The 15,506-nt window shown below is 55.8% G+C and overlaps 6 protein-coding genes across 6 annotated transcripts; 3 read left to right on the forward strand and 3 right to left on the reverse strand.

Annotated features, from left to right (window-relative positions):
- The first annotated feature begins 788 nt into the window (after positions 1-788).
- IE81DRAFT_28462 (hypothetical protein) lies at positions 789-1,645 on the forward strand. Its single transcript, XM_025511600.1, has one exon. The coding sequence runs from the start codon at positions 1,061-1,063 to the stop codon at positions 1,523-1,525; it is 465 nt and encodes a 154-aa protein (XP_025371425.1). The 5' UTR covers positions 789-1,060; the 3' UTR covers positions 1,526-1,645.
- A 119-nt stretch (positions 1,646-1,764) lies between these two features.
- On the forward strand, positions 1,765-5,717 carry IE81DRAFT_345738 (hypothetical protein; the record flags this gene model as incomplete). Its single annotated transcript, XM_025515955.1, has 2 exons — positions 1,765-1,901; positions 1,976-5,717. 2 exons carry the CDS (start codon positions 1,765-1,767, stop codon positions 5,715-5,717), a joined length of 3,879 nt encoding a protein of 1,292 aa, XP_025371426.1.
- A 171-nt stretch (positions 5,718-5,888) lies between these two features.
- IE81DRAFT_352403 (alpha/beta-hydrolase) lies at positions 5,889-7,546 on the reverse strand (the record flags this gene model as incomplete). The annotated part of the gene is made up of 6 exons (XM_025516632.1): positions 5,889-6,150; positions 6,234-6,486; positions 6,586-6,628; positions 6,713-7,090; positions 7,170-7,181; positions 7,298-7,546. The coding sequence occupies 6 exons, from the start codon at positions 7,544-7,546 to the stop codon at positions 6,060-6,062; spliced, it is 1,026 nt and encodes a 341-aa protein (XP_025371427.1). The 3' UTR covers positions 5,889-6,059.
- Positions 7,547-8,414: 868 nt separating this feature from the next.
- On the forward strand, positions 8,415-10,123 carry IE81DRAFT_321417 (hypothetical protein). Its single transcript, XM_025513332.1, has 3 exons — positions 8,415-8,786; positions 8,888-8,940; positions 9,039-10,123. Exons 1-3 carry the CDS (start codon positions 8,671-8,673, stop codon positions 9,803-9,805), a joined length of 936 nt encoding a protein of 311 aa, XP_025371428.1. The 5' UTR covers positions 8,415-8,670; the 3' UTR covers positions 9,806-10,123.
- Positions 9,874-11,807, reverse strand: IE81DRAFT_365020 (putative ARG4-arginosuccinate lyase). The gene is made up of 4 exons (XM_025516904.1): positions 10,782-11,807; positions 10,424-10,652; positions 10,272-10,352; positions 9,874-10,199 (listed from the first exon to the last, which is right to left on the reverse strand). Exons 1-4 carry the CDS (start codon positions 11,624-11,626, stop codon positions 9,954-9,956), a joined length of 1,401 nt encoding a protein of 466 aa, XP_025371429.1. The 5' UTR covers positions 11,627-11,807; the 3' UTR covers positions 9,874-9,953.
- A 273-nt stretch (positions 11,808-12,080) lies between these two features.
- On the reverse strand, positions 12,081-15,148 carry IE81DRAFT_321421 (hypothetical protein). The gene is made up of 4 exons (XM_025513333.1): positions 14,362-15,148; positions 14,008-14,283; positions 13,072-13,897; positions 12,081-13,003 (listed from the first exon to the last, which is right to left on the reverse strand). The coding sequence occupies exons 1-4, from the start codon at positions 14,662-14,664 to the stop codon at positions 12,261-12,263; spliced, it is 2,148 nt and encodes a 715-aa protein (XP_025371430.1). The 5' UTR covers positions 14,665-15,148; the 3' UTR covers positions 12,081-12,260.
- Positions 15,149-15,506: the final 358 nt, after the last annotated feature.

The following is a 15,506-nucleotide window of genomic DNA, read 5'->3' on the forward strand; positions in this document are numbered from 1 at the left end:
GGCAGAAGTAGTGTGGAGAGGGTCAGTCGAGTGTTGGGTGATGAATGTGAATGGCGAGCGGGAAGGTGAATTATCAGCTTGGCTAAGCGGTTCGGGACCCAGGGATCTAGAATCCATCCAGGCGCTCGCGAGAGAGCTTGCAGGTGGAGAGGACCACGTGATCTCTGCCCGTCTAATCACGTGATGGCTACCGCCTTTTTCGCGCGCGCTGCCGTTCCCTTTCCCCGACCAAAAAAGTCTCGCTTCCGGCCGAAGCTCAGACAATCTTGATGAATCACTGATCCAAAAAATAAAGAAATCAAAGCGCGACGCGTACGCGCTATCTGGTCGAGGAGCAGGCAATTGGTATTGAGTGGCCTGGCGATCACAATCTTGAATCACATGCCATGCACTTCTCATCTGGATGGCCGTCAAGAGTCGAGTGAGTTTGAGTTGACGTGAACGGCTTGACGAATGCCAAGTCACGAAATGTGAGTCTCGAGCGTGAGGACGCTTGCATGCCTCACCGCTGTGGTCCAGGATCCCAATAATTGGTGATTGTGATCGCGGAAAAGTTGCCGGATGCACGGATATCGGCGCATGACAGCTCTTGTAATGCATGATATGCATATGTATGCATGCATGCATGCATGCTGCGCATGACCCACGAGCAGCACGTTCGCGGTTCCGCGCGTATGCTCGCTCGTCTATGCTGTGCTATTGTGACTTTGAACTTCTGCATGACTCACTGACTGAAATCGCGAATTAAGCCGTCGACAGGTGGAGTGCGTACAGCATCGACTGAACCTCAGCAGCGGCGCGAGTGAACCACCCCGTCTCCCCGAGTCATGCTCACTTGATTGATTCACGATTGCTTGATGGTCACCTGCTGCAATCACGAATTAGGGCTGAAAGCGTGCCTGCCGCTCAAATTTGGCCGGAGCGGACTTTTATGCCAAAGGTTCTTCAATCGCTTTGGCACCACACAAGCGACGACTGTGAGGCTGGCTATCTTTGTGGATGGAAGACACAGCATACAGTAGCAAGTATATAAGTCAGCTGTCGGGCAAGACTTTGTCGCATGCGTATAGGTGGTGCGCGGTGCCCCGCTGCGCTTGCATCCTACGCGTGGAACTCAACCCTTCATTATAAGTATTCGCGATTATTGACTGAGCCTGAGCGCTATCCATGCAAGGCAACAGCAGCAGGCAGCAGCGTTATTGCAATCGACGACAGACAGAGCCGCCACGCGCGCGTCCCCTCTCCTCCTCCGCCCACGCAACTGTCCAACGTTGCGCTGCTGCTGGTAGGCGCGAAAGGCGCGCGAGGAGAGCGGCCCAATCCAAACGAAATCGCGCTCTCATTTCTGCGACCCTCAATGAGCCAATCTTACCTCCGATCCTTCATCCCGAACTCTCCGCGGCTTCCATCCTCATCAAGAGCAAGTCGAGTCTACGTGCAACGTGGTCGACAACAAATTGACATCAGTCGCCACCTGTCATTCTACAACCAGGCTCTCTGGTCAACCCCTTTTTGTCACTTCTGACTTCGTTGACAACCTTGCATCGCGCGCTCCTACGCCTTTAACCCCGGCGCACCGCCCCCTTGGTTACAAGGTCCCACTCGGCGTGTTCGAGCGAGGACTTGATTTACCAGGTTCGCTCGGCGCAGTCTCTTGACCCTGAAGCGCTTAAACTCGGCGTTTACTCTCCCTCTTCGCTCAGGCGCAGACAAAGGCCCTCAGCACATCGACGTTGCCGCGTGCTCGCCACCTTTGCTCCCATCATGAGCGACCGCGCCAGCAGCACGAGCTCTGAAGATCATCACGATCACAATGGTCACGATCACTCTGCTCACGAGCCAAGTAGCCGAGGGCCTCCGCGGAAGCGCAATCGTGCAGCTTTGAGCTGCACGCTTTGCCGGTGCGTTCGTGATGAAGCTCTGCTCGCCACTGAGGACAAACGCTGACCACGATTTGCACCTACCACACCCAAAGCGAGCGCAAGGTCAAATGTGACCGCGTCATTCCTTGCACCCAGTGTATCAAGCGCGGCGATCAAGCTTTTTGTCACTTGGACCCTAACAAGACAGGACCCGCACCCAAACAGCCATCCAAGTCAGCAGCCGAGAGTCAAGCTCAACATGCTGCTGCCAAAACCAATCACGCGCATCCACTGAGCGACGAGTACGGCCATCATTCTCGCGATGCGCCTGTGCACCCCATCAATCAAGCTCAGGTCTCATGGGAGTCCGCGGAGGTGTCGGCTATCAAAGCGAGGCTAGCACAGCTCGAGGCTGCCCTCCAGGCAAGCACTGCAGCAAGCGGACGCGTCATGCCAGACCTGGCACCTTCTCAACCATCGCAGGCATCTGTATCTCAGAGCTTGGCGCAGATGTACGGCCCATCAACGTACGAGTCGACCAAGTCCGTCTCTTCTCACGGCGCTGCACCGAGCCGGTCCACATCTTCGGCGAACCTGTTCGATTCGACATCGGCCAGCGCTGCGGCGTTCGGTGCTTCGAGTACATCAACGTCACATAGTTTGCCGGACGGCATTCGCTTGCCATCACTCCAAACTGGCTCCAGCAATAGTCCCACCAGTGCGTTCGACGCTCGTTTCGACCGGAGTAACAGCCTGACAAGCTCGTTTAGCCGCGCAGACGATCGCAACAGTGTCTCCGCTCCCCAGAGACCGTCAGCGGCGCCAGAGACACCTGGCGCAGCTCATCGGGCTGAGGTCGACAGCGACACTGAAGATGCAGCATTGGTGCTTGAGGGTCTCGCGATGGGCTCGCGCCCCCGAGACGGTAAGAGCACCAAAGCTAGCAAGCTGGCAAAGGCGGGTGGACTCCCCGCGGCCGACCGGGGCGATGACGATGTCATCAGAAGAGCACCGACCAAGGCGATTCAAGACTTTGTTGAAGCGGACCGGACTCGCAACATTATGGACACCGCAGAGTATCAGTGCACTGACGAAGACAAAGCTCGAGCTGCCGAGATGGCACAGAAGGCTGCGACGTGTCGCAACACGGACGAGTACTACAAAGATCTGCCACTCGATGCCTACTACGGTCACGACGGCAAGCCTCTGTCGCCCGCTCGCGTTGTATGCCGCATGCTCTCTACCCACTCCGACTCGCTTCTGCGTCTCATATCCGGCCCTGAAACAGCGCTAGGCTGGGGCATTGGTTGGGCTTTCGCAGCCGCAGAGGCAGCTGGCGACATGAAGAGCGTCAACGAAGTCAAAGGGTGTCCCGGTGCGCTGCAGCGAGAAGCTGTGCTGCGTGCAATTCTTCGCAGCCTGCCTTCTCACGAGGTCGCAAATCACCTTGTGAACGTGTTCGACGAGCGGGTCAAGGCGCTGGCAGGACATGTCATACACATGCCTTCCTTCCGCAAGGAGGTGGCTGCGCTGTATGCGCTCGACACGGTGGAGAAACGAGCGCGTGTCATCCATATTGTGGATCCGGGATGGCTAGCGCAACTGCTCATGGTGTTCGTCCTTGCATTGCATTTCCATCCCTGCGATCCTGAAAGGCCAGAGATGGTCATGCACCTCTTTGATGGTCGGACCGTCCATTTGTGGCGCTCAGCTGCTCAGACGGCTCTTGTGCTGGCAAGATATCAGTCGAGCTCTTCGTTGTCGGTACTCGTCGCAATCATCCTGGTCAACCTTCACGCCGCCGGAACTGGTCGCGAAAACTTTGGCCTCATGCACGTCGCGATCACCAACGCGCGAGAAATGGGATTGCACAAGCTGGGATCGAGAGATAGGTCTCCCAAACCGGGGGAGAACGTGGGCGTGCAGATTCGTCGAGAGCTTGCCAAACGTATCTGGTACTGCCTATGCTACAAGGATTGGTGCAGTGCGACCTTTACGGGTGGCGCCTACACTGTCCATCCCGACCACTTCAACACGCCTCCGCCTTCTAATTACAACGACGAGGATCTGTGCAAGTCGCCACTTCCACCACCTCATCCGCCCACCAAGTATACGGAGATGTCGTTCTTGCTGGTGCAGTACAAGCTCATGTCGCTCATTCGCGAGCACATCGATTTGCACAATAAGCGAGAGATTCAAGGCACCAAAGGCCTCAGTGGCGACGACATCGAGTACCTCGACGGGCGGTATCGTATGCTGCTGGCTGACGAGGTGCCGGGCTTCTTTCGCGTTGGCAGCGAGGAAGGAGCGGGCTCGAACATGGAGGTGGAGCGCTTTTTGTTGCAGCAGACTGTCTTTCATCGTCTTTTGCGCCTCCACAGACCCAACTTGTCCAGGCAATCTTCAAGACACAGCTGTGTCTTGCTAGCTCGCTCAATCCTAGACTTGCAACGCCGCATCCGAGCGCGATGCTCAGTCATCGATCGGCTCTTCCTCAACCTCGGTCAATCTTTCAGCGCAGCTATCGTGTTGTGTCTAGATTTGCTGCAGATCAGACCCACTGCGACCATGCGAACCATCGTCAGATCAGAAATTGGCGAGGCTGTCAAAGCGCTTCGTCATGTTGCTTCCGCTCACCACACGACCAGTCGCAGTATTCGCGTGATCGAGGCTTTGCTGGACGAAGAGGCGTCCCGTTGGGAGGCGGGCGCAGGCACGGATGCAGCGTCCAACAAGCGCAAAAGAGACGGAGAACAAGGCTCTGGCAAGAACAAGCAAAACCTGCTCAGCTTGGCTTTGCGGGTCGCCAGGGCTGCAAGCGGACCAGAGGAGGATGCTGAAAAGTTTGGCACCGCGTGCACTCCGGTTGCCGCTACCGGCGCAGATGGTTCGCCAACGTCTAGCGAGTCTCAGTGCGCTGCCAAGGACGCTCGAAGTCGCGAGCTCATGGAACAACTGATGACGGCCCCGCCTTACAGAGACGAGCCTTCGTCGTTTGCGAATTTCGATGCCGCAACGTTGTACGGTCAGACGCCGGGCGCAAATCTCGACTTTCTTTCGCCTGCAGATGGGCAGAGCGATGCCTTTGACATCTCCAAGTTCTTGGCGGACTTTGGTTCGCCACTTAGCGATGGTAGCGGCCAAGCGTCGACGAATGGCAATGCGACCAACGAACCAGGTGGCATGAGTCGCAACAGCTCCTTCCTAGACCATTCTTCCGGCTCCTCTTCTGGTGGTCATGCGGCAAGGGGAAGCTTTGGAGAAGGTAGCATCGAAGGTCACTCGCGCACCGCTTCGCCGCAGACATCCATCTCGGATCACAGTGGGTACAAGAACGGCGCGAATAGCAACTTCCCGAGCCATCACGCGCCGAGTCGGCAAGGATCTGGCGAAGCGAACAAGGTGACGGACGCCCTCTGGGCATGGATGCTGGCGCAGGGTCAGCAGGCTGTGCGACCAGAGCCTGTGCAGCGTCCACTTGGACAGCCAAATTGGCAGCCTCCTCTATCTGCGGCCTCGCAGACCCAACCTCCACCAGCGTCGATTGCGGAGTGGTCAGGCCTGGATCCGTGGAGCAGTACGAACACTTCGAACGCTGGTGCAGCGGCATTATCCGCACCCTCACCCGCTTCGTTCGCGAGTCTTATAGCCAGCGCGACAGCTTCAGCACCGCAAGACGTTGGCTCCAATCTCTACCAGAGCGCCGCCGCCGTTGAGCCCCCTTCCACCTCTCAGCAGACATCCCTTTCCGTCGGAACCCCCTCGGCCGGCTTTCCTGGATTCAATTCGAACCTCTTTTCTACGCCCAGCAATTGGGAGTTCAACTGGTTGCCTTCATTTACTGAACAGTCTTGAGAGCGATGCTATACGACAGGAAGTTTTCTTGCCCCACCCCTTTCCTCAACGACTTTTCGAATACCGGTATGATAGTGTCACACTTTCTCTTTAAAATTCTGGTCAATTTTTCTCCTTTTCCCCCAAGTTCTGCGTCTTGCCAGATACGCTTGTATCCATACCTTGTCTCGGCAATGCATTCCCTTGCGACGGCGATGATCTAGCCGATGGACCAAAGGCCACGGATGCGTCTTCTCTCCATCTGTGGCTGAAGCGTGTCATATTTGGCACAAGGTGTATAGAGCAAAGCGAACAAGTTGAAACGAGGAAATGGAGAAGAAGAGGTGATTCGAGCGCTGCTGTTTAGGAAGCAGGCGCGGAGACACCAAACTGCTTGAGGATGAATGCCCACATTTGCCTCATCTCTTCTTGTGGGTCGAACTGGTCAAAGAGGCTGAAGAAAGCAAGGGGCCGCAGACGAGGGGGACCCTGCTTCAGCAGAGCCGAATCGCAAGTCCAAAAGCGTAATCTACTCACTGATCAACACCTTGTCTCTCTTCGTACTCCACCTGCACGCCATTCTCTTTCAAGACCCGAACAAGCTCTGTGCTTTGAGTGACGTCCACTGCCATATCCTTTGTGCCGTGCACAGAAAAGATGGGAGGAATTTGTTGGATGGAAGATGCGTCGAGGGATGCCAAGACGTTTGGAATGGACGTCTTTTGAACGTAACCTTCGGCACGTTGAGCAGGGTCGAAGAGCAGCTCGTGCCAGAGGCCTGTCACTTGTGCTGCGAAAGAGAAAGAGGAGACGGTGCGGGCGTTCAACATGTGATCGTCGATAGCGACTGATGAGTAGCCCTGCGCGAAAGGCCCATATGGCTGCTTACCCCACATGTAGAAGTTGAAACGAGGATTCGTTTGCGGCGTTCCCTGTCCCGAGGAGGAACAGAGGGAGGATGAGCAGATGAGTCAAGCGTGCACATATAGAACGTCCTTTAGCGGATGTGCACCCACCTCAGTAAAAGTAAGAATCGGGCCATTCGGATCCTGCATAGGCGCATAGACATCTCGGGCCTTTTCGTCAAATTTTATTGACTTGAAGGGTTCCTTGACAGGTTTTGCAAAAAAGTCGGCTTGCAAGTCGGTGATGGGGTAGATGCCTACCAAAGCCTTGGATTCGGTATGGGGTAAAGTGGGAATGTTGAGGGGCAGACCGACCAGGTAGGCTATGTAGCCTCCGGCACTGCTTCCGCTTAGGGCTGGCAGAGGCACTGGTGCGGGTAGATGGGGAGCTAGCCGGGATACTTCGCTTGGCAGTTGCTTCTTCGTCCAGCGCACCGCTGCATGGGCGTCTGGCAAGACGCCGCCGATGAGCGTGGTCTGTGGACAGAGCTGATGACACAGAGGGAGTGCGTCCGAGACCTATATGAGAGATCTTGGTCTACCTACATCTGACGAGGCAGGTACTCACCCTGTAATCAGGCTGCAAAGCGAGGAAAAGCAGGTCAATGTCATGCACGCAAGCAAGGATTCATCAGATGCGCTGCTCGCTCAGAAGCGCGGCACGCTGCTTAGACAGCACCGGACAAGTAGACTCACAGAAACGATGATCAGACCATACTTGTCCGAAGCATCTGCGAGATGTTTGGGCAGTGCCTTTCTAGTGCCCTGGATAGTGCCTCCCCCATGCCACCACACCACGACTGGAATTTCCTCCCTGGCTTCTTGAGCATTCACCCTGGACCACGCTTCCGTGGTAGGCAGAAGCACGTCCAACTCGATGTGCGAATCTGGTTTGCCCGAGCCGTTGGAAGCTACGCTGAACTCAAATGTGTGCGTGACTGGCATTGCGGTGAGATGCGGCAAGAGGTCCGAGGTCCGGATCTGGTGAGAGGAGCAGGTGGTGAGCCGTGCAAGGATGGGCTGCTTTGCTCAAGAGTTGCGGTGGACGATGGTGCAGTGTCGCCAAGTTGTGGTCACAGTGCTGCTTTAAATAGCTCGTCTTGGCTCTTCCAGTGTTTGATCGCTCCGGTACGCTCCGCTGGCAAGGCTGAAGAGGCTGATATCACTTCACCGTCTCTGGGCGGAAGAAACCACTGCGCGCGTCGATGTGCTGGTTGCGAGTGAATGCTTTCTGGACACGGGAGGCAGCTACCCACCCATCTACCTCGTGGTGCTCGGTCTTAAGGCAGTTGAAGGATGATTACTTTGCAGGTCGAGGCGCCGATGGGAACGTGTCTCCGCAACGTGGGTGAGGAGAGGTGGATGAGAGACGCGATGGGTGAAGGGCGTAAAGGCAGGCAGGCAAGCACCCAAATCGTCACAAATGTCGAGATTGCTGTGTGATTGCACAGAATGACTCGCTCAGCACGTCTCCTAGCTGCACCGCTCCACCTCGAAGCCGCCTGCCCCTCACGATGAGTCCGAAACGTCGCGGTGAGATGCCAGAGCTGCATACATGCGCACGGCCGTGCTTGCCGCTTTGCGCACGGACGCACCGCCCCGCACGTACCCTATACACTCTTCTCCCCGCCCGACAAAGCTTATAGGCTTAAGCCCGAGCTCGATGCAATTGGGCGTCTGCTGCGCACTCGCAAACGCAGCGCTAGTCAGATGCAACCTCGTGCAATCTCGGGAGTTGCATGCAGGAACGCCCGCAAGTCAAAAGTCAAAGGCAGAAGAGTCGTAAGTGTGATGAGGTGAGTGCACGAGGGGCGAAGAGAGTCAAGAGTGTGCAAGCAACGCACATCTGACATCACGATCTCGATCATGGAAGCTGTCGCAGTCACCATGCAGTCTGAACAAACGCTTTGCCGCTCCTCAACGTCGATCAAGGTAGCACATTAGCGCGGCACTCTCATGGCGAGGACCGGCTTACTTTGCATATAGGAACGAAGGCCAAGTGGATGTGCTGCTGAGCACCCACTCTGCTGAGCGCTGCGCACACGCCCACACAGGCATTCAGGGCAAAGATGACGGATCAAGAGTCTACTAGTCGTCTCAACATGCTGCTGCCCACCGCAACTTGGATGGACATTCTAGGCTGGTTGGCTCATCCCAGTCTAGAGAAGGATGATCAGATGAGAGGGTGCGTGCACGGTCTTCCTTTCGAGTCCATTGATATCGCGAGAGGCAAGCTCACGCAAATCTCTCCTGTTTTGTCCGCTGGGTGGGGGAGGGTGGCACCAGGTGGGAGCACATTCACGACACTGTGCGATTTGTGTCGAAGGATCTCTATCTGGGTGAGTTGTGCACCGATGCAAGACTGTCGATTGCCCGCCGAGCAGCGTCGAGCCGATCAAGCTGAGGATATTCATCCAATACCCTCCACGCACGGCAGTATCGATGCACCTCTTGCGATCTCGCTACCTGGACTCCTACGAACGTCTAGTCAGGCCTCCTTACACTAGCGATCCATACCCCGTGACTTCCTTCTCCACAGATCTCTCCGCTTCTAGCTCTTCCTCGCAAGCTCCTCCAGCCTACAGCGCATCCAGTCTCCCTTCAACCGCAACATCGACCGCACACATTTCTTCCCAAAGCATGCTTGCAACTCGATCTCGAAGAGAAGCGCACACTTTGGATTTGTACGTCGCTGCTGCTCTCAAGAGAGAGTTGGAAGATGCAGAGAGCGACATGATGATAGCGGACACGTCGATGCAGGACATTTTCACCATTCTGCAGCCTCAAAGCAGATTGGAAGACTTGGTGATGGACTACGGCGTTCGAGCCAAAGTTTTGCGACGCGATGCGTTGCAGACCCTCGACAGCAGGCTTGCTCATCTACCAACCGACGAGAAACGATCACGAGCGAGTGCTTCTTCCGAGCTGAGCGAGCACGCGGATCTGGTCAGACCATCGAGCATACAATGCACCTTTACACCTCGTAAAGCTACGCTGCGATTACCCCTTGCCTTCGGTTCCCTTCCACCCGACTCATCCTTCGCAGCGCCTCGCATAGCGCGCAGAAACGTCATCGAAGTCGAAAGGAGCGTTCAGGAGTCTTTGGAAGATACCGCAAAGGCGCTCTTGAGGGGCCTTAGAAGGCTACATTGCAAGCGTCATGCCAAAGCTGGTGTGGAGTGGTACGAAATCATTGCATCATGAGCGTGCATGTCTTGCCCTCCCTCCAGCACTTACCATCCTGGCACGCAGCATTTCGTCCCATCACTCGGGCATGCTGGAATACGCTTGTTGTATTACGTTTGCTCGCATCACTCTCTGTAATCTATCTTGTGACAATCTTTCCCACCTCTTACTGCGCTTTCAAGTTCTTCTCGAGCGTATCGCACTGCTCAAGTACCGCCCTCTTGCTGGTCCCTCCAATTGCATCTCTCCTCTCCACACTCTCATCAAAGCTCCAGACCTTGGCCACGTCTTCTTCAAAAGCGGGATGCAGAGTCTTGAAATCTTCCAAGGTCAAATCGGATAATTTGCATTTGCGCTCCTCGGAGAGTCTGACTGCTGATCCGGAAACGTGATGCGTCTCACGAAAAGGGATCTGAGATGATCGATGCACGAGTGATCAGCAGCCAGAGAGCAAACGCGCTTGAACGAGCCGAGCATGACTCACGCCTTTGCGGACCAAGTACTCGGCCAGGTCCGTCGCGAGCATGTCCGGCGTCAATGCAGCACGCATCTTGGCAGGATGAATCTGCCCAACAATGGAAAAAAAGAGAGCGCTAAGCGCCAAGTTCCGAAGAATCTCATACCCATCGCACTCACCTCGAGCGTAGAGATGACACCTGTAGCGATCTGTGTGCCGCGTCCAATGGTGTCCACAGCATCGAAGAGAGGTTCCTTGTCCTCTTGCAGATCCTTGTTGTACGTCGACGGAATGCCCTTGAGCGTCATCATGAACCCTGCCATTTGACCAAAGATGCGTCCGCTCTTGCCTCGAAGAAGTTCCAGGCTATCTGGATTCTTCTTTTGAGGCATGATGGAAGAGCCCGTGCTGAGGTGGGAGATGATGCTTCGTTCTTCAGCTTGGCTGCGTCTCCTCATCTCGCGCTGGATGCACCAGCCCCCCATTTCGTCATGCCTCAGCCTCCCAAGCACCACCAATAGCACCACAATCACTCACCTATATGCGTCCGAAAGTGTCATGAATCCAAATTCGGCGCTAGAGTAGATGATAAAGTCTTCTGCAAGCTTGCTGAGGTGCACAGCAGTCAAACTGGCCCACATGAGCGTCTCCACTACAAAGTCCCTATCGCTGACGTTGTACATGCTGTTTGGCCCGACCGAGAGGAAGCCGAGATCCTTGGCGATGGCGACTCTGTCTGGACTGAAAGGATTGCCGGCCAATGGTCCGCTTCCGAGCGGAAGGACGCTGATACGAGGTCTCAGATCTCTCAAACGCGATAGGTCCGAGGATAGGTAGGAGGCGTGCGAGAGGAGCAAGTGCGACCAGCGGATGGGTTGGGCCCTTTGAAGGTGAGTGTAGCCGGGCATGAGCGCATCAATCTCTGCTTTGGCCCTCTTGACCATGACATCGATGAGTTGGATAAGCAGAGTCTCCAGCTTGGCAGCCTCATCGATGAGCCAAAGTCTCATGTCCGTAGCCACCTGATCATTTCTGCTCCTACCAGTGTGCAGCTTCCCAGCCACAGCACCAATGATCTCTTTGAGTCTTCGCTCATTGGCAGTATGAATATCCTCATCATCCGGAGCAGCTTGGAATTTCCCAGCTTTCCATTCCTCCCCCACCCTGTCCAGACCAGCGACGATCTGATCTCGTTCTTCGGCAGTCAGGATACCGCACCCTACCAAGGCTCTAGCGTAGGCTTGTGAACCTCGGATATCTTGCGCCCACATGCGCTGATCGTAGGAGAGGGACTCATTGTACGCGTGCATGATGGGATCGGTCGTGCCTGTAAAGCGACCACCCCAAAGCTTGCGCTTCGAGAAATCTTCTTGACCGCTCATGATCAAAAGGCGTTGGTGGTGGATTGTGACTCTTTTGGAGGATGAGGGAAAGTGAACAATCGGCTCGATTCACGGACGATGGCTTGAGCGAGAGATGTGATGAGAAGGGGAATTGCGCGTCGCCTGAAGCCTGGTCAAAAGCTAGTAGATCTCATTTGCGCAGGAGCGGGCGCGACCGGCACCACGATAAGCTCAATCAAGCATTTTTGTAGGCACACATCGCAGCAGGCTATATCTAGGTGCGCGAATTCTGCGCGTCTACCTTGGGCGCCCTGCGCGCCGCGCGGCATCATCGTCGTGAATCGGGCCATCCTCTTGAATATGATAGCCTCCAAATCATTCACGAGTCTTCATGTGTGTGCTGACCGCAAATGTCTGCTCCTCGAGCCCCTGCGCAGCCGTATGAGGCGTTACCACCTTTGAGTCCACTCCTACCCCGAATCAGAAAGGTCATCAATACGATGATCATTAAGCCTCTACGAGCAGGGTACGGGAAGACTTGCGAAGCGCATGGCAGTGGTATATGGATGATGCACACGTCTCTTCATAAGCTGAGGACCTGGCGAAAGCGGGGACATATACGGGCGATGGACGATTCGACCCCAATAATCAGGTCGGCGGAGGTGGCGATCGGTCAAGGCGTGGCAGGTGGCGGTGGTCCAGGCTGTGCGAATGGCATGACGCGCGATAAGAAAGTACCAACGCTGGCACGCTTCTCTGCCAGGGGTGTCGAGCTGGGCACCGAGGCTGAACCGTCTCCCAAAGCAGCTCTAATCTCCATCGGTGAGAGACCTTGCATCTCGAAATGGGCACGCAATTTTTCTCGTCCTTCTTCAGTCTCTGAAGAGACAACGCGCGAAGTTGAAGTCATGGCCGGAGACAGTGTCAAAGGACGCAATTGCGCCTCCCGAGGATCCGGCGCAGTGCCCGCGCCTGGTAGCCAGGACTTCCAGTCAATTGAAGCCGACCGCCTGTTCTTTGCGGGAGGCGTCGGTCGACTAGAACCGACTCCGACTGTCTGTTTGTTAGGGCTGACATCGGGATCAGAAGCAAGTCGACCAAATCCGAGGAGACCACCGCTAGCGCGCCTGGCTTTCTTGGCCTCCTCTGCTGCTTTGTCCGCGGCAGCTTGCGCTTTCTGAGCCTGACTGGGGCTGCTTGATGCGCCAGCGGAGCGCGGAGGGCTGACGGCCAAAAGTGGTCTCGAGCGTTGTCCACGCAAGCGACTGCTTGTACCACGCGCCTGAGAGCTGTCGTCGATTGCAAGCACATCTTCGAAACCTTGCGCACGCGTGACAATCCGATCGATAATTCGGGAGACGTACAGAGTGAGAGCTTTGTTTGCATCGCGAAGCTCTTTGACCTCCCTTTGAAGGTCTGTGGAACATCGTGCAATCGAGTCAATTGAGCGCTCGGACAGCGTCGTAATTTGATAGCCTACTCACCAGGTACCGCTGTAGGCATCGACTCGCCAGCGCCTTCTCTGTCTCGCCTCTCCTTGAGCTCTCGCCGCTTTGATTCTCGTTGATCTGCTGCTTCGTCCACTTCTGCGAGCTCATTCTCAAGCGTCGTCGGGGCGTGTATACTGCGCTGAGCGCCCGGACTGTCAGGAAGGGCCGAAGAGCGCTTGCTAACAAATCGCCTTGGCTTCCTGGGAGGCGGCACGTCCTCAACATCCCCATTGGTATTCTCACTGATCTGCGTAGTAGCAACGCTTGTGTCGCCTTGCGTATCTTCGCCCTCATCCTCGCTATCGATACTGCCATCCGAGATTGACATGTCGCCATAAGCACGGTTGAGAACGCGACTCTCCGTGATGAGAGCACCGCTTAGAGTCTTCTCCTCCAGCATGTCTAAATATCCTAAGCTCTCCTTCCGCAAAGCTGAGTACGCTTCACGAATATCTCCTAGCTCCTGTTGCACTGTTTTCAAAGTGTCAACTAGGCCGTTGTAGCTCTTTTGAAGCGTGTCGCGCTCTTGACGCAGCGAAGCGCTGGTTGCTTTCTCGTCAGCCAGAGCGCGCTTGCTGGCAGCCAAAGTCACTTCAGGGTTTGGCTTGGAAGGAGGGGACGCTTCGGACTCGAGATCCATGGGCGCCAAAGTATTTGACTTGCTCTGCGCGATTCTAGCTTGTAGTACCTCGTTCTCGCGCAACAGCTCCGCATTGGCGGACATGAGGCGTTCGTTTGCCGATGCTGTGTTAGCTTTTTGCTGACTCAAGAGATTCTCGGTATCTGCAAAGAACTCTCTCTCCTTGTCCGATGTCGTGACCTAGACCGACGACACCCGCGACAGGGAGCGTTGCATTAGCTACCAAGTCATGCAAAACGCATGCCAAAGGCGATTGAAAGTAGTGGTCTGCACCAACGAGACACACTCACTTGCTCGGTGTAACGCCTCTCGGCATCGTTTCGAAGCTTCTCGGCCTCTTGAACCTGCTTGCTTAGGCGCGCGACCATTGCGTGCAGCTGGTCGAGCTCTTCTTCTGTCCGATCTTGACCGGCAAGCAGCTCGTCGATGCGCTCCTCGCGGGCGTTGACAGCTCCTTGCAACGAGCTCGATTCGGCTTCTGCGAGAGAGACTGAGGAGCTGAGAGCATCAATGGAAGCGTGCTGCTCCTCGATGGTGAGCTGCTGCGCCTCGCACTTCGCATCGAGCTGAGCGTGAGCAGCCGCGCAGCGAATGTCAGACACTTTATGCCATGTATTCGCATGCACAAGCCTTCCACTACTCACCGCATCCATATACTCTTTACTCCTCTTCAAAGCCAACACAAGCTCTTCGCGTGATACGCCGCGGAGAGCTGCCTCCATATCCTCGATGGATATCTCCTGTCCGACCTGCTGACGAGACTTGGAGCCTGATAGCTGCTTAGCAGCAACATAATCGTCACCAGTGCCTGTCTCAGAGACCGAGGGGAGCGCCGGAGAGTTAGGTAGAGGCGATCCTGTAGCTGAGGCAATGGTCCTTTCGGCACCTCGACGCCTGGCGCCCGGGGGCAGTGGCCTGGCGTGCGGCTTGCTGTTCCCCAGCTCCATTGCGAAAGTGAATTCTTAGTTGATAACGCCCAATGATCGGCTTGGATGTTGGGATGTGTGAAAGGAAACTAAGCTCACAGAAAGCCGCTCCCAAGGAGAGCGCGACATTGACCCCGTAAGGAAGCGTCAACAGGAGGTAGGAGACCGAGTCACGAGTGTCGGTGTTACGAGAATAACACCCAGCCCCTCATTAGACTCGTGACTAACCGAGCAAGGCTTGACCTAGGGCGCCGCGACTCGCATCATCCCCGGACTGGCGAGATGCGGGGTGTGCCATATGAGCCGCACGGGCATCTTCGAGAGCTCGCTCCACGGATGGCTCATCAGAACGATTATTCTCGACCTTTAGCTTCAGGAGTGCAAAGCGGAGTCGCGTCGTGCGCCGCGAGTCAGCCCTTATAGGTGACATCGCGACAAGGATCATAGCTTAGCTCAAGACTAGCCAATTGGAACCGTGTGGACGAGATCACGCTTGATCATGGAGCATCGTAAGCCTTGAGCACCACAGTCAAGAGTCGTGGGTGTGAAGCTCTCATCACCTGATCATCGTCCTCCAGTCACGAGTCAGCGTCATCAGCGGCGCTTCTCAGCTACGCGGGGCGTGCTTCGAACGCGTGCACATGAACACAAGCATCATCAATCATGTCCTCCCGCATGCTGGACGGACGACCTGCATGGCGCTGGGTGGGTCGAGCGTGGCTGCAAGCTGCAAGAGCAGTCTTAGCGAGGCGAGGCGGTGCGCACGCACGCACGCACGCACGCACGCACGCACTCGTGACTGCTGCGTGCATCTGCTCGGGTCATCGTAGCCGCACCACAACAGGCTTTCCTGCATCGGGTTG

This window comes from Ceraceosorus guamensis, assembly GCF_003144195.1.
Source record: "Ceraceosorus guamensis strain MCA 4658 unplaced genomic scaffold IE81scaffold_12, whole genome shotgun sequence".
NCBI classification, from domain to species: Eukaryota; Fungi; Basidiomycota; class Exobasidiomycetes; order Ceraceosorales; family Ceraceosoraceae; genus Ceraceosorus; species Ceraceosorus guamensis.

Bases quoted from the DNA above. Each gene is read 5' to 3' on its own strand.
- IE81DRAFT_321417 (XM_025513332.1), top strand. From the start codon at position 8,671: ATGACGGATCAAGAGTCTACTAGTCGTCTCAACATGCTGCTGCCCACC. The intron at 8,787-8,887 runs GTGCGTGCACGG...GGGTGGCACCAG, and splicing joins AAGGATGATCAGATGAGAGG to GTGGGAGCACATTCACGACA. The intron at 8,941-9,038 runs GTGAGTTGTGCA...CACGCACGGCAG, and splicing joins GTCGAAGGATCTCTATCTGG to TATCGATGCACCTCTTGCGA.
- IE81DRAFT_28462 (XM_025511600.1), top strand. From the start codon at position 1,061: ATGCGTATAGGTGGTGCGCGGTGCCCCGCTGCGCTTGCATCCTACGCG.
- IE81DRAFT_365020 (XM_025516904.1), bottom strand. From the start codon at position 11,626: ATGAGCGGTCAAGAAGATTTCTCGAAGCGCAAGCTTTGGGGTGGTCGC. The intron at 10,353-10,423 runs GTGAGTGCGATG...ATTGTTGGGCAG, and splicing joins GTGTCATCTCTACGCTCGAG to ATTCATCCTGCCAAGATGCG. The intron at 10,200-10,271 runs GTGAGTCATGCT...CGATCATCTCAG, and splicing joins AGTACTTGGTCCGCAAAGGC to ATCCCTTTTCGTGAGACGCA.
- IE81DRAFT_321421 (XM_025513333.1), bottom strand. From the start codon at position 14,664: ATGGAGCTGGGGAACAGCAAGCCGCACGCCAGGCCACTGCCCCCGGGC. The intron at 13,898-14,007 runs GTGAGTGTGTCT...TCGTCGGTCTAG, and splicing joins AGAGGCGTTACACCGAGCAA to GTCACGACATCGGACAAGGA. The intron at 13,004-13,071 runs GTGAGTAGGCTA...GATGTTCCACAG, and splicing joins GATGCCTACAGCGGTACCTG to ACCTTCAAAGGGAGGTCAAA.